The 15,891-nt window shown below is 33.3% G+C and overlaps 1 protein-coding gene across 2 annotated transcripts; it reads left to right on the top strand.

Annotated features, from left to right (window-relative positions):
- Window positions 1–1,639: 1,639 nt before the first annotated feature.
- Window positions 1,640–15,143, top strand: LOC106053609 (protein FAM114A2-like). 2 transcript variants are annotated; one of them, XM_013209189.2, is made up of 14 exons: window positions 1,640–1,758; window positions 3,728–3,798; window positions 4,364–4,483; window positions 4,657–5,171; window positions 6,023–6,113; window positions 6,426–6,548; window positions 6,978–7,165; window positions 7,819–8,122; window positions 9,117–9,275; window positions 9,452–9,606; window positions 10,096–10,235; window positions 10,710–10,782; window positions 11,123–11,179; window positions 13,730–15,143. In XM_013209189.2, the coding sequence occupies exons 2-14, from the start codon at window positions 3,732–3,734 to the stop codon at window positions 13,829–13,831; spliced, it is 2,094 nt and encodes a 697-aa protein (XP_013064643.2). In that variant the 5' UTR covers window positions 1,640–1,758; window positions 3,728–3,731; the 3' UTR covers window positions 13,832–15,143. The 2 variants fall into 2 exon arrangements, with proteins under 2 accessions (XP_013064643.2, XP_013064641.2); XM_013209187.2 differs by lacking the exon at window positions 1,640–1,758 and adding an exon at window positions 1,822–1,956.
- The last annotated feature ends 748 nt before the right edge of the window (window positions 15,144–15,891 follow it).

The following is a 15,891-nucleotide window of genomic DNA, read 5'->3' as shown; positions in this document are numbered from 1 at the left end:
CTATACATTGTGCTTTGTTTGAGTAGGCTATTATCAGCATGTAAAGATGTAGACCTCGATCTAAATTTCTTATCTTTCTTACCATATTAAAATAAAATACATTTTATTTAGATCTAGGATCTAAACGGGGGTATATTCCGCGCAAGAATATATAGGATATATATGTTTGTGGGCCCCCTCAAATAGAGACAAATGTAGGCCTACAGGCCTAGTGTACAACAAAAAGACGAGTAATCTGTTTGTATCGGTACATTCACCTAGAGACATTCCCTAGCAAGTATACATTTTTTTATGTAGTAATTTTACGTCTGCAAACAATAATGTCTTGGAATTCAATAGTTTTAGAACTTCTTAACAGTATTAATCGACTAGAAGATGTTACAAATTAACAAGCTAATGTTTTAAAATTATTATTTATTATTTTTTTTACACATTATATAAATTTACATTACGAAAACAAAATGTATGTGTAAAACTAACTTTGAAAAAAACAAACAACATTAAATAAATGTAAAATTTATTTACTAAAATGTCTTTTTTTTTTCGGCTATCTATGCCTAATTAGATAGGCCCTACTTCATTGCAGAAACCAGTGAATCTATCTCTAAATTTTTGCTGTTTCTCGCCCATGGAAAGAACATGCAGCAAGTAGCCTAAAGTTAACCTGATCTGTGTCATAGAACTTTTTAGAGATAATATTTTCGACCGCAAAGTGAAAATAACATGCATATTGTGACAATGTTTGGAAAACATAAAATGTAATTGTGTATACAATATAGCCCATATACCGAATTGTCGTTGTCGCCCTCCCACCTTTTTTCCCCCCGTGCTACACATCAATATTTTCTTAACCAAACACTTCTTCCCCCCCCCCCCCCCCCCGATTCCGTATTACTATCAAATGTTGTATTAACATTCAGGGGGAAAAACGTCATCCTTACAGTTCCTTAGATTAAAGAAGTCCAAACTGCTGGTACACTAACTTTGGCTGAAAACATGGTTCAACGTTTTGATGTTTAACATTTAGGACGATTTGGAGTAACATTTGTTTTAAATCGGCTTTTACAAAAATACATTTTTTCTCACTTTGTTGGCATCCACATGTGGGCACAGAATGGTCATGACACATGAGCTCAAACGTAATGAACCTATTCGCATAATAGTTAATTATTGCTATGCCACGCTACAGGCTGTAAACGTCTGTTTGGGCAGAAAGATAGGCTATAACTAAGATGGAAATATTTCTTCCAATGGGCTCCCACGCTACAGCACGTTCTAGCGAACAAGCATTGCACATGGCCAGGAAGGACAAAAGAAAAGGCTCCGCAAAACCACCGCATTCGCCACGCCGTTCATCAACGGGGTCCATATATGCTGTGGTGATTGCTCTCTCGCTGCAGTAGTAGTGGCGGTATATTAAAGTAACCCCTGGGCCTCCGGCCTCGCTAGGTTGGGGTAGGCAGGGCTCAAGAAGTGTCTAACAACAAAGGGTGTGATTAATGATTATCTAGTTGATGAGGGGCCTTCGGCAGAAGGGTAATCGAAGAACCATCATTTCTGGCCTCTGGGTAAATTAAAATTATTTCCGTTGGTCAAGGCCAGGTTATATTAATGGGCGCAAGCTCGATCCTTAACGGACACAACAGAGATCTAAATAAAAGACACCACATAGAAAAGTATTAAAACAATTTGTCTTGTTATCTCAAAAATATCAAGATTTAGATTTAGTAGAAGAAATAGCTAGGCCTACTCATGAAGGTACGAAAAAACTGCTTTATAGTACTTTGAAGTACACAATTTCTATAATTTTAAATCCAGGCACAGGTCTAAATAATCGAAACAAATTTTTACTTTTTATTTGTTAGCTAACTTTGTTGTCATAAAAGTTTACGACTGACGTGGTGGAGATCTACAGTGTACACTGACTACACTTAGAGTCTTACTCTAACACATTGCGTACGGTTTTGTTCACTATCACATTTATTTTTTACTTTATTAGATGTGTTTCTTATTAACTGTATTTATATTCAAATTTGATTAGTGATTAGAGTAACACCATGGCATTAGTGACGTAACTAACTACTAGATTCTAGATCTAGTACTACTACTATTACTACTCAACTACTAGATCGTGACGAGATCTGTCTAGTACTAGATCTAGATCTACTAGATCTAGATTAAAAAGTAATTACCATTTACTGTTACTCACTGTTACTAGTGTTACTGTTAGTGCTATTTAAAGTAAAAGTTAAGTACGAGTCTAAGACTAGTCACTAAACTAACTTACTTATACTAAGACTAGTAATGTAAGTATTGTAAGACAGTCTAAGAGTCTTGAGTCAAGTTGAGTCTAGAATCTAGATACTAGACTCTAGATCTAGATCTAATTATCCAGGAGTAGACAGTCACCAGTGTCAGTAAGTTGTAAGAGTTAAAAAAGAATCTTAGTATTCTTAGTAAAATCACTAAACTTGTCTTAGACTAAGACTAAGTCGTCTTCTAAGTCTAAGTAAGTTCTAAATAGTAGTTAAATCTAGGAGACAGTCATCACACTTCACTGGAGTGACTGGTCTTCAGTTTCATCCAAGAGTCAGGACAGAGGAAACTCATAGAAGACGAGAAGAGCAGAAGAATAAAAAGTTTTAAAAAGTAAAGTAGATTATCTAGAATTCTAGATCTAGCTATAACACATAAAACGTTGAACCATAATTTACTATAGAAATAGAAAAAGGCGGCCCCTATTCCCAACCAGCTGGGAATAGGCTTCAACTGGGTCAAATTAGGTCAAAACCCTATTCCCAGTTAGCTGTGTTTAGGTCAAATTAGGTCAAAACTATATTCCCTGTTAAAGAATTAAAGGTATTAGTTTACGTGACTAGATTTGCAGAATTGAGTTTCTTTTATATTTTAAGAATATGCAAAAAAAAAAAGGCAGATGACAAATATATAATATGTAATTTGATTTCTCCGGAGATAAATAGTTTTTAAAATATATATTTTTAAGTTTAATTTCTTATTACCGTATATTGTCATTGGAAATATGCGTTTTTGTTTAGACTATCTACCTTAAGTTAATTGCCAACGTTTTTCTGTTTGTATTTTGTCTTTGTTTTTAACAGAGTATTAGATCTAATAGTGAAACTCATTTATAATGCAAAACAAGCTTTTGTACTTTAAGCAATATAACTAAAAACTAAATATAAATTAAATGTAATAAAAGTAATAAAAGATCTACATAGACGAAAAAAAAAAATAGAACAAATATTCACATTAAATATATAACCTCTAACTTTAAGCTTGACACGTTGTAGCCATAACATAATTTATACCACCACATCATTCAATTATATTTCTTTCAATTGTTCGATTACAAACAAAATAATTGGAATTACCAATAGGCTAATTTTAAATGACTGCTTAATGAACAGAGTTAATTAGATATACCGGTAGGTCTGACACACACAAACAGTAATAGAACAAAGAGAAATAATACTACTATTAATAAGGGTTATGAAAGCATCCTTTTTTTTTTAAAATTTCATACCATGAATGACGTTGCTTCCAGTGTTAACACTATTGTAAAGCCCCATGATGCATCAGCTTGGCAAGACCTACATATTTGGCTTCAGGATTGAAAGGGGAACACGTAAATGTCACTTCCTTTGCTATTCCTAAAACATTTTCTTTGAGTGAATTTTCACCAATGATTTCTATTGTGTGTTCACAGAACAATGTCTGAGTCTGATGATGAAACAGCTTTTGCCAGTGCAGACGAAGGAGATGACAAGAAATCAAAAGGTGGAGACTTGTTATAGTCCTGAAGATGAACATAAAATAGCTTTAGTTGATTATGTTTTTCTTACTTTTTTCTTCTTCTTTCTTAGTTTAATATTTTTTCTTATACAAGTTTTTTTTTCCATTGAGGCTTCATTATTTCATGAAACTATGTGCCACTTCACTGCAAAACTGATCTGAAGTAATCACTAGGTTTATGCCCTTTATTGTCGCAACACAATAGTTGTGTTAATGTCACTTAGCAGAAGTAATTCTATTTTAGATTTAAAAAATCTTTTTTTGCCATTATAAATTGAAAATGTAATAAATAGTTAAAGCTCTATTTATAATTTTGACATTCATTACAAATAATGCATTGCATTGTATTATAACTTGTTGCAATTTGTTGTCTATATTTAATAATAAAGCCTCTAACGTATCAAGCTATGAAAATAGTTTTTATAATTAGGGATAAATTAATGCTTCAAATTATCCTCAATGAGTTTTGTGTCTCTGAGAGTGTGCATTTTTTTAAAAATGATTGTACTAAAAGTTTTAAAATTTCTTACATTTTTCCAAAAATTAATAGACACTTTAAGCCCAAAAAGTAAAGAAATGAAAAGTTCAGAAACTGAACAAAAGAAGGAGATTGAGAAGAAAGATACTGGACAGAAGCAACAAAAACAAGCCCCTAAAAACAAGAAGAAAGGTATTTAGCCACATAGCATTTTCTTTCAACCTTGATATTGAGCATGGTGGTTTCTTTAAGGCAATATGCAGGTTTTGATTATAATTGTCTTTACATGCATTCAATATACAATGTTATATTTTTCAAGAAATAGTTATTGTCTAGCTATACAGTTATAATTTGTTTACCCCAAGGTAAGGGAAGTAATCAAACTAACGCAAAAGAAGCAAGGCCAGCCACGAAATCATCACCAAGTCAGAGTGTAGCAACCTCTCCTAAACCTGATGTTGCCAGTAGTTCAAATCCAGATATTTCTGAAGCAAAGAAAGAGAGCTCACCCAAGCCAGTGGGCACAAAGGAAAATAAAGACTTGAAAGTTGGGGAAAAAACTGTTGTAGAGTCTCCCACACCTGAAGAAAGTAGGTCAAGAGCTAGGAATTCTCTGCCACCTGAATCTAAGGTAGATCCAGAGACTGATAAATCTGAAAAAACTTCAAGCAACATCACAGCACAAAAAGAACCAAAAGATGCTGGTGCATCAGAGAAGACAACAGCTACACAAGTGAAAGCTGAGTCCAGGCCCAACACAGAGACACAGAGTCATGATGTGGTGAAGACACCAGAGAAACAGGACATACCCAGAGGTCAGGTGGACAGAAGTCAACAGCAGGAACAAATTCTTCAGAATTTGGGAACCACTGCAGAAAAGGTAGTAAAAAGTTTTAAAAAGATGTTGAGTGGTAGAGCAGTGGGCTTCTAACCCAAACTTCCCAGCTCAAATCTTTTTATAGATCAGACTTTGTTTCTTAAGTCAGGGTTGTCTAAGATTCTTATTTTACATTGATTTAATGGATATCTTATAGAAAGGTGGTGAAATCACAAAACTACCCAAAATTCCCTTAATTACTATACCTGTTAAACCTAGCTTTAAATAAAACAAGTCAGTTTGTCATAGCCATAGACAAGTAAAGACATGTATTGTTTTTTTTTTTAATGAATTTCTATGTATTATTTTTATGTGCATATTAAAAATGACATTGCTGGATTGAAACATTGCTTTTAATTTTAGACAGCAAATAGTAAAAACAAAAAAATAAGCTAACATATGTAAAAGATATTTTTATGAATAATACACACATCACATATTACATTAAACTGAAGGATTTTTTAATCCTAGGCTTTAAAAAGGGAGACATTGAACCTTTCAAATCCTCTCTCAAACTGAATTTTATGATTTATTTAGAATGAAGTGACTATTTTAAAAATGTGTTTGTGTCAACAATCAGTTGGCTGTATTTATTTCAAGTAATAAGATGCCTTTGAATTATTAAAAATTGAATAGTGTCATAACATTCATTGGAGGTAGCTTTAACACTTATGCAACTTTATTCTGATAATCTTTCTTAATTGAGTTGGGCAATTAAATTGAAAATGTTTTTGACAATTTGAGCATTCCTAGTTGTTTCATTGTATTTGGGAAAATTGTTTAAATGTATACACTTGTTAGTGTTACAGAATGTAAATTAAATCAGAACTTGTTTGTTTATGCCTTTGTTAAAGAGTTCTCGAGGTGGCTGGGGCTGGTCAAGCTGGGGATCTACCATTTTGTCGGCAGCCACAAATTCTGTTCAGACATTCACACATCAAGTTGGTAAGTAGAAATGTAATAGTAATTTAAGTGTTTGATTTTTTTGTATAGTCTGCTAGTTTTGTATTTATGTATCCATGCAATTATTTTAAAGAAAGACAGGCATCTTTTTTTCTAATAAACAATTAAATACATTTATATAAATTTACAAGTTAATTTTCAAAGTGGTGAATTACTGTTAAGCATAAAGATCACACAGATTTAAATATTAAAAAAAAAAAATACATCTATCACAGTGAACTGGATTCCTAGTGTACTAAAAATAAATATATCAGTTTCTTATGTAATCTATGTGTGCCACTGCTTGTTGTTCAGGTGATGGCCTGTCCACTATTATTGACTCTGTGGAGTCATCTCTTGGAATACCTGACCCTGAAGACTTGGCTAAAGATAAGAGTGCTACAGAAGCGGGACAGTCACCAGAAGATACTACATCTGGTCAGTGCACATTTACATCATTTGACTTGAGTTAAGTGAACATTGGTTTGGGAGAGAAGGGATTCAGCATTAGTTCTGAAAGTAAATGTATCAATTTCACAACCTAAAAGTCTAAAGAATGGGTTATGTATAGTTAAACCAACAATATTGTAAATGCTAAGCTATATAGAGGTTTGTGTATGGCTAGCTCATGACTGTTACATTCACATGCAGATGATATATCAGTTGAAGTATATCTTTTATTGAGACAAACAGCTTGCAGAGAATTGAAGGACCTATACTTTTCCTATCAATTATCATGCACTTTAGGGTTTCAATTAGGCATGGATATTCTAGTCCTTCAACCTCATAATTCGACCCCAAACCAACAACCACAAATATCTAATGCAGCATTTTTTTTTACACAAGTATTTTATTTTTTCTCAACAGCTATCACATCACAGCCAGAGGAAACTGTCGCTGTGGAAAGTGAGAATGTGAAGACCCAGGAGACTGACCAGACCATAGACAAGGAGTCTGAGAGTACTCAAGAAGAAGAGAAAAAAGACAAAAACAATGGAGGTGGATGGTTCTCAAATTGGGGTGTGTCTGATCTAGCCAAGAAAGTAACAGATACTGTGAGTTTGTCATGTTTTCTTATGTCATTACACTGCTTGATTTAAACTTATTTGGATTTATCTTATATGTATTTTAAATATCATATTTGTGAAATTAATAAAATATTTTTTTTGTGTAATTAGAAAATGTCAGACACAAAATAGAGCAGTGAGATTCATAACAAACAAATATTCACATTTGACTAGAGTAACACCTTAAGTAAAATCCTAAATTTAGAAAGCCTTCAGGATAGAAGACTGAAAAGTAAATTAGCAATTATACATAAAATACTGAACCATAATCTTTAAATACAAAAACAAAATTTAATAAAATACTCAGAAAGACACAAAGATAAAGGCACATTCCTCGTCCCATATGCTAGAACAAATTTGTACAAATACTCCTTCTTCCCTAGTGCTATTAGAGTATGGAATGGGTTGCCTGAGCTAGCCAGGAAAACCAGTGACTTTGCAGAATTTAAGTCATTGGTCAACATGCATGACTAGATGCATGAGGCGTAGGATGTAATCTTCTTCTTTTTTGAAGTTATGTCTGTATTATATAAGATCAGATAAGATAAATGTCTATACATTCTCTACATGCTTTTGAATGATCATAGTACTAGATTTATTATTTTTTAACAAGTCATTTTGGCTATCACCTTTTTTTTAAGGGAAAATCTTTAGCTTCAAAAGGACAAACACTAATGTCAGAAGGCTTTGATGCTGTTGAAAATCTGGCAGCTGGTGGCATTGATGTCTTGGAGACGATAGGCAAGAAAACCTACAACACTCTTTCTGAACATGATCCTGCTTTTCGCAAAACCAGAGACTTCCTGAGCCCAAAGTCCAATAAGCCCAACTTATCTAGTGTTCTTAGGGAGGCCAAGGACAGAGCTGAACAAGAGGCAGAGAAGGTCAAGGAGAATGAAGAGGCAATGAAAGCTCATTTTGGAACTCTCTTTGATGACAATCAAGGTCAGTGGTACAAACTTTTCTTTTTTAAAAGAATGGTAATTGTAATTTGTTTTCAAATTTGCTATCAGCAAAAAAACTTGAGATGAAGAGTATTAAAAAAAGACATGACATATATTTTAGATCCACATATAACTAAGAATACAAGAAATATATAAAATGTCTTCTAAATTATCTGGATTGGAATGTTTTGCTTTTATATATACAATGATGACTGTAATTTTGATAACGTGTGATGCCATACTGATAATCATCACATTGGTCTAGTGCTGCTCACTGTCAGATTTACAATCTTTGAAATTAATATGAAATTGTAGTAAAAAGTAACATATCTCTTCCAGATCTTGTCATCTATTGGGCATCTGTTTCTATGGCCCACAGTCTATGAGAGTGTCATTTGGCCAACACATTGACCAATTGCCTTTACTTTCACCTTACTAATGTCTGGTACTCATTAGAGTCAGATGGACTCTGGGGCATCTTAAAAATCTGAAAGTCAAAGTTCAAAATCCCAGTCTGTCTGCACCCTTCTACCCCTCCGGCAAGCTTTCTTATTTAAAATTCTCAATATATATTTGTTATAGCCGAAAATTTAGCCTCGTTGGTCAGCTAAGTGAGGACTACATACAGGCTGTAATGATAGAGCCATGAATTTAATTCATGCAGTGATTGGTTGGAGTTGTTTGGGCAGAGTTTCTTTCACAACTGCTGAATATGGGTCTGTAGTGTAACTGAGTTGTTTATTTTCTGTGTGTGTCCAGCGTGTTAGAAGGTCATGTCAAGTGTATGTGTCCAGCATGCCAGAAGGTCATGTCAAGTGTGTTTGTCCAGCATGCCAGAAGGTCATGTCAAGTGTGTGTGTTCATAATACTTCAACAATGTCATGTGTTTACCCCCTTGACTGTTCCTAACATAGTTAATACTGAATCTCATGACTGTACACTTTCTAGGCTTGGCTCATAGATAATACTGAATCTCATGACTGTACACTTTCTAGGCTTGGCTCACTTGGAAGCTTTGGAGATGCTGTCCAATCAAAGTGAAAAGAAAGTGCACTCCCTTCTCAACTCTTTATCATCCAAAGATCTAGCAGAGATTAAACCTTTGCTGATATCTATCAAGGAAACATTCTCTGTGCAAGAGGAGGATGAATCAGGTGAGTGAATCTTGTAAGAGGATGACAGTGAATCAATAGAGCTATGTAGTGAGTGAATCTGGTGATTGAGCTGTGTAGTGAGTGAATCACAGATTGTTTACTAAGTGAATATGACAATTGATATGCCAAAAGAATTTCTTGTCTTTCACTAACCAACAATGTTTCTCATATGACAGCTGCAGATACTGATCAGGATGTGAGTGGACTTGTAAGTCAGTGTCTGGCCCAACTCAAACTTGGCACTGCATCAGATAAACTGAACACAGTACTGGAGATGGTCAGGCAGTGGATAGCAGATACTCAGGAGAACCAGGAGAAAGATTCTATCAAGGTTTCTGTTTCCGTTTAAGCAGCTGTCTAAGCACTTCCTCTTTTTCCTTGGCCTATACATCATGTCAATGCTTACATAAAAATTTTTTTTTTTTTTTTGTCTTCTTTTTGCTTTTTTCAATATTTTTTGTAAAACAACAAGAATGTTCAGGAGGCGTTGTGGTTGAGCGGTTGGCTTCCAAACTTGGAGTTCTGGGTTCAAATCTTTGTGAAGACTGATGCTAATGGGTACCTGAAATTAGGAGGTTGGTTGTTGTGCTGGCCACATTATACCCTCAAGACATCACAACAAATTTCCTTAAGGATCAATGAAGCAGTCAGTCTTATTCTTAACTGTTGTCCACAGAAGCAGACGACCTTAACATCATCTGCCCCATATATCGCAAGGTCTGAAAGGGGAACTTTTTTCTTTTCAAGAATGTCTACATTAATGTGAATACTTGATGAAATGTTTAAGTTGTTTGTAGGTTTTTATTTTGAAATCTTCTAGGATGTTCATCAAAAAAGTATCCAGGCTCTTGCAGAACTGACTGCTAAAGGAGTGGAACAATTTCACAAAGCAGGGGAACTAATCCTACTAGAGAAAAACAAAGAAAATGATTTCATTGAGAAATCACAAAGTCTTGCCAGGTAACAGTTTTATATATACAAAATAGTTTAATCATCTAATAGGATATTAATTTGTTTTACTTATTTCTATTCTTAGAGGCGCGGTGGCTGAGCAGTAAAGCACTTGGCTTCCGGAGTCCGGGGTTTGAATCCTGGTGAAGTCTGGGATTTTTAATTTCGCGATCTTCTGGCACCTCTGAGTCCACCCAGCTTTAATGGGTACCTGACATTAAAGGCTATTGGTCTTTGTGCTGGCCACATGACACCCTTCTTAACCATAGGCCACTGAAACAGATGTGATCTTTACATTATCTGCCCACAAAGTTTGAAAGGGGAACTTTACTATTTTTATTCTTAAACATCTAAATTTTTTAAACATTAAAAAAAAATCCTATATGACCAAATTTCTTTTTTCTTTATTACTATCACATCAAGAAATATGTGTCTTGTGTAGTTCTATGTACAATTTCAATAATTTATTAATTTCAATTGCAGATTGACAAGTGTGTTGTGCCATGAAATTGGTAACCTGGCAACTAGATTTGTTGCATGTCTGAATAAGATGGCAGTAAGTTTTTTATAAGAACATTTAGGATAAATATATTTTTAAAAATTTAGAACAGAGTTTTCAAATTGAAGAACTCTGTATCAAAAGCAGTTTAAACTTGTCAATTTTAGCAGTTATGTGTTTTTTCTATTAATAATAAACAGATTTAAAAAGAACTGCTCAATTTAAACGTTTGCTTTTAAAATTTTTTTTTAGTCCAATGCTGAATATGTTGAATAATTTGAATATATCAAGATGGAAGGAAACAAACACAAGACCGTTGAAGTCTAATGATTATGTTTACATTTAAATAATTATTGCATGTATTTGCTTTCTAAACTGTCTTATGGATTATTTACAGGAAAAGCAAGAGAACCCTGACGAGATTACCCAGTTTGTGACAAATATTTATCTGGAGGTTAGAATCTTCATTTTATTTGTTTTTGTAATTGATAGATAATATGTATGCAATCGTATGCTTATTCTGTATGCATGTGATTGAATCCGGCTATCTGGCTGAGAGGCTCATGGTTGAGCAATGGCATAAAGCAATTTTACTAAGACTCAAACAGGCTTTGGCTATATGCCATACAATGTTAAGAAAACACATCACCATTTTCTGCTGGTGATGATAGAAGAGTTTGGGCTGCGCCTCAAAACGAGAACAAATTTTAGTGGCTGATGATGAGAAATTCGCCAACGAACTAAATTATTTTTATTCTCGTTTTGACAAAGAAGATTTTGTTGATCTACAAATAGAACTTTTCAACACTCTGTCCAAAGGAAAACAAGAGCCCTACGTCAATTTTGTAACGGAGGATGAAGTGACCTTGTTATTTAAAAGAGTAGACGTAACAAAAGCTTGTGGACCAGACAAAATTAGTGGCAAGCTGATCAAGCTATGTGCGGAGCAAATTTCTTCTATCTTCTGTCATATCTTTAACCAGTCATTGCAAACGTGCGTAATTCCAAACATCTGGAAAACTTCAGAAATCATACCAGTGCCTAAGAAACCAAAAATAGATTGCTTAAATGATTTCCGCCCAGTAGCACTAACACCTATCGTTATGAAATGTTTTGAAAAATATATCCTTAAACAACTTGTAGCAAAAGTCTAGACCCTCACCAATTTGCATACAAAGCAGCTAGAGGAACTGAGGATGCCATTCTATTGCTTTTGGACCAGCTTTATAAGCATCTCGATATACCCAAAACATATGCACGAGTCCTCTTCGTAGATTTCTCCTCGGCTTTCAATACCATACAGCCACATCTAATGATAAACAAACTGAGTAACTTAAATGTAAGCCCTTACTTGCAAGCATGGGTTCTAAACTTTTTAACCCAACGGCCCCAGTATGTTAAAGTCAACAACACCAAAATGTCAACTCGAGTACTATGTACGGGTGCTCCACAAGGTTGTGTACTTTCTCCTGTACTATACACTCTTTACACTAATGACATAAGAAGCATCTATGACTCGGTTAAACTCATTTAATTCGCTGATGATACTGCCATAGTCGGTCTTATTTCAGGAGACGAAACTCAGTATCGAAGCTCGATAGAAGAGTTTACAAACTGGTGCACCGACAACTTTCTAGAACTGAATGTAACAAAAACTAAAGAACTTATAATAGATTTTAGAAAGAAAAAACAAACTATACGTGAACTGCAAATAAACACTACATCTATAGAACAAGTAAAGGCATATAAATATCTAGGCGTTATCATCAACAACAAGCTTTCATGGGAAGACCACCTTGGAACTCTGACAAAGAAAACAGCCCAGCGACTCTTTTTTCTATACAAACTCAACAGTTTTAAATTAAACAATAAGATCCTTGAGACATTTTATGGCGCGACAGTACAAAATCTGCTAACATACGGAATAAGTTGTTGGCAAGGCAACGCCTCATCTAAACTGTTGCAACGTCTAGAAAACATCATTAAAAAAGCATAAAAAATTACACTCACAACATTACCACATTTAAAGGAACTTTTTGAACAAACGTGCCTAAGAAAAATCGAAAAATCTTGGAAGACAACGGCCACCCACTCCATCAGAACTACGCCAGGTCGTCGCGAAGTGGGCGACTGCTGTCAATCAAAACAAGAACGGAGCGGTACAAAAACTCGTTCGTACCTCACTCGGTCAGACTCTATCACCGCCACTCATTGATCAGGGAACATGAAATGCACCAAGATACCTGTTTGTAGTCGCTGAATGAACTCTTTATGTTGTCTGTTGTATTTATGTGTATTTTTCTGTTGTGTTGTCTTTATATGAGAAACGAGTCCTTGTTATCACAACAAATTTCCGTAAGGATCAATAAAGCAGTCTTAGTCTTAGTTTTATTTTTAAAATGTAGTTTTTAATGTTGCTTTATATTTATTTCTGTAATGAATGAGTTGTTACTTTTATTGTTCTTGTTATTACATTTTATTATAAAGCTTATATCAACTCACTCTTTCTGTCTGGCCAAAAGTTTGTACACATTATTTCTCTGACATCCAATCTTGCATCAAGCTAAAATTTTGGACAATTATTTCTTTTACCTGACAACACAAGAATCAATTAAATGAGAAGGCTTTAGTCTACAAGTGCTAATTCAGGTCGTTCCCTTTTTTAAAAAATGCATTTAAAAAGCCATCACCCAGAAACCCTGTTCTTTCTACCCCTCTCCAACTGGTCCAGACAAGTGAAAGGATCATAGCGTATTGAGAACACTAAAAGCATGAAATTGCGCTAAATAAAAACAATTGGTAAAAAAATATTTCTAATTGCAGAAATTGGTAAAAAAATATTTCTAATTGCATAGATTTATTATTGTTAGTCTAGATCTATTACAAATTTAATTACATGACTGATCCAAACTTATTGATACACATTAATATAAGCTTTTGTTTTTTTTCTAAAGCATTTTTTTTTTATTGTGCAGTTATTGAAAGTAGTTGTTTTGTTTTTCAGGCCACCAATAGCAGTACCTATATACAAGATGCTTTTGTCCTTCTGCTCCCAGTGGTGCAACATGCAGCCATTGAGCATTCTGTTCTCTTCAGGGAATCATGACCTTGACATTGCATGCTGGTTGGGTTGATTGTACATAGGGTGTGTGTATACAACAAGTATATATTCTTTCAGAAGTGATCAGGTCATGTCAGATGTAACCTCTGGCTCTTCTCACTTGCTTGCATATTGATTTTCATTGAATAACTACATAGTTTGGTTGTTTAGTTTTTTAGCCATGATAAATGATGACAGCTAAAACATATGAAATAGACTTGGAAAAAAAAAGTATGTATTTATATGTTCTTTCACTGAAATACACAGGTATCATTTGTTAATAGTATTTAACAAAAGAAAAAAACAAACATGTGATAGTCATGTATTAGTAGTTGGTGCTATATTTGTATACTTTTATGTTGTGTTGGACCTATGCTGTGAAAATTTTTTTTTTTTTTTAATTGAGATGGCATTATTTATCAACTTATATATCTAAGTTGAGTTGAATCGAAATGTTTTATTTTAATGTTTTTAGTTTTGGGTCATATACAAAAAATGATTAGCACTATACTAACTAAATCACTGTATAAACTTCAAATATATTTTCATTTCTTCATGCATTTATTTTATGACATTTTTTTGTTGTTGTATATAACAGTTTTAATTTTCTAGAGGGAAATGGTGAAAGTGAAGAAACAGATGTAATTGTCACTTTCTGAGAATAAAAACAAAAAAAGAGACACATTTTATTTGAGTTTTGGAAAGGCTGTCTACTAACTAAGAATCTAAACCATACACTCACAGTTTGAGATGAAAGACATGTCTTAAAATGAAAAATAATTGATAATATCAGGATATTAAAATATTATGCTCTGTTTAGCATTTTGTGTAATCTCAAAATTCATGTTATTCTATACCCCCCCCCCCCTTTTCCAGTTAAATATATACATTTCTTATATATTAAATTATATAGTTATTATTCTCTTGGAGTTAGTTGGCTTAAGGTTTCCATCTGATAGACTTATTAGCTGTAGGCAGCCTTTATTTGTGATGCAGACTTTAAAAAAAACAACTATAGTTCAGTCCATATGACTTTGTATTTATGTAATATTGTTTTTCTCATATAAATGTTATATCAGTCATATTGTTTTTCTTATGTTTAAATAGTCATCGTTTGTAGATGTTCCAGAGTCTTTGCTTGTTGGGTTCTTAAAATACATTTTTTTGACATGTTCAACATACAAAATGTTGATTGTTAGGTCAGTGATTTAATTCCTAAGATTTTATTGTGCAGCAGATTTTAATTTCTGAATATTTGTAAAGCAAAAAAAGTACAAAAAAAAAAGTATAAAAATAAAATGTGATAAGATCTTTTAAATTGGGTTTTACATTTTTTATTATTTTTTAATAAATCAATGAATGATTTTTAATGCAATTACATTTTAACTTGCAATGGTGAGGATATAGAGTTGCCTTTGTCCAAATTTGAGAAAGCTATTTGCATAAAGCAATACTCCAGAGTAGTATTAATTCTGACTCTGCAAAATGAGACATTTGGTCAAATGTTATTAACCTTGTTAAAATTTGATAATTATTTTAGGATCAAGTAATTAGATATTTAATTTAGCAAAAAATATTTTTGGTTAATGCAAAGCAGTTGTCAACATACTCCCGAAAAATTTGAATAATTAAGACGACAATAATTTTTTTTTAATTTTCAGCTTTTGTTTTGGTTTATTGTGCTGTCCTGTGACTATAGTTTTAAAAAAAAATCAGAAACAAAGTTGAAAGTCAAACTATTTGTATTGTGAATCAAGTAATGTCTAAATACAGAAACTGATTTTTTTCTCAGCATGTCACAACAGGTAATAAAAAGGAAAAAAATAATAAAGCAATAGCAATAAATTTCATTATGCAAATTTTTGTATTAACTGGACGGTTTTATTTAATGCCTTAAAATGTGATGAGATCCTAATGAATAAAATGTGAATGAAGTCTACAAAAATCTTTCGATTAAGAGGATACTATCAAAGTCCAACTTGAAATGCATTATTGTCTTGTCCATTTTTTTTTTCAAATACAAATTTTTAATATGCAAAGTGCCAAAACCAAACTAAAAATATTGA

Source organism: Biomphalaria glabrata, chromosome 8, assembly GCF_947242115.1.
Source record: "Biomphalaria glabrata chromosome 8, xgBioGlab47.1, whole genome shotgun sequence".
In the NCBI taxonomy this organism is placed as follows: Eukaryota; Metazoa; Mollusca; class Gastropoda; family Planorbidae; genus Biomphalaria; species Biomphalaria glabrata.
Note: the sequence above shows the minus strand (reverse complement) of the source record. Positions and strands in the feature narration are given on the sequence as shown.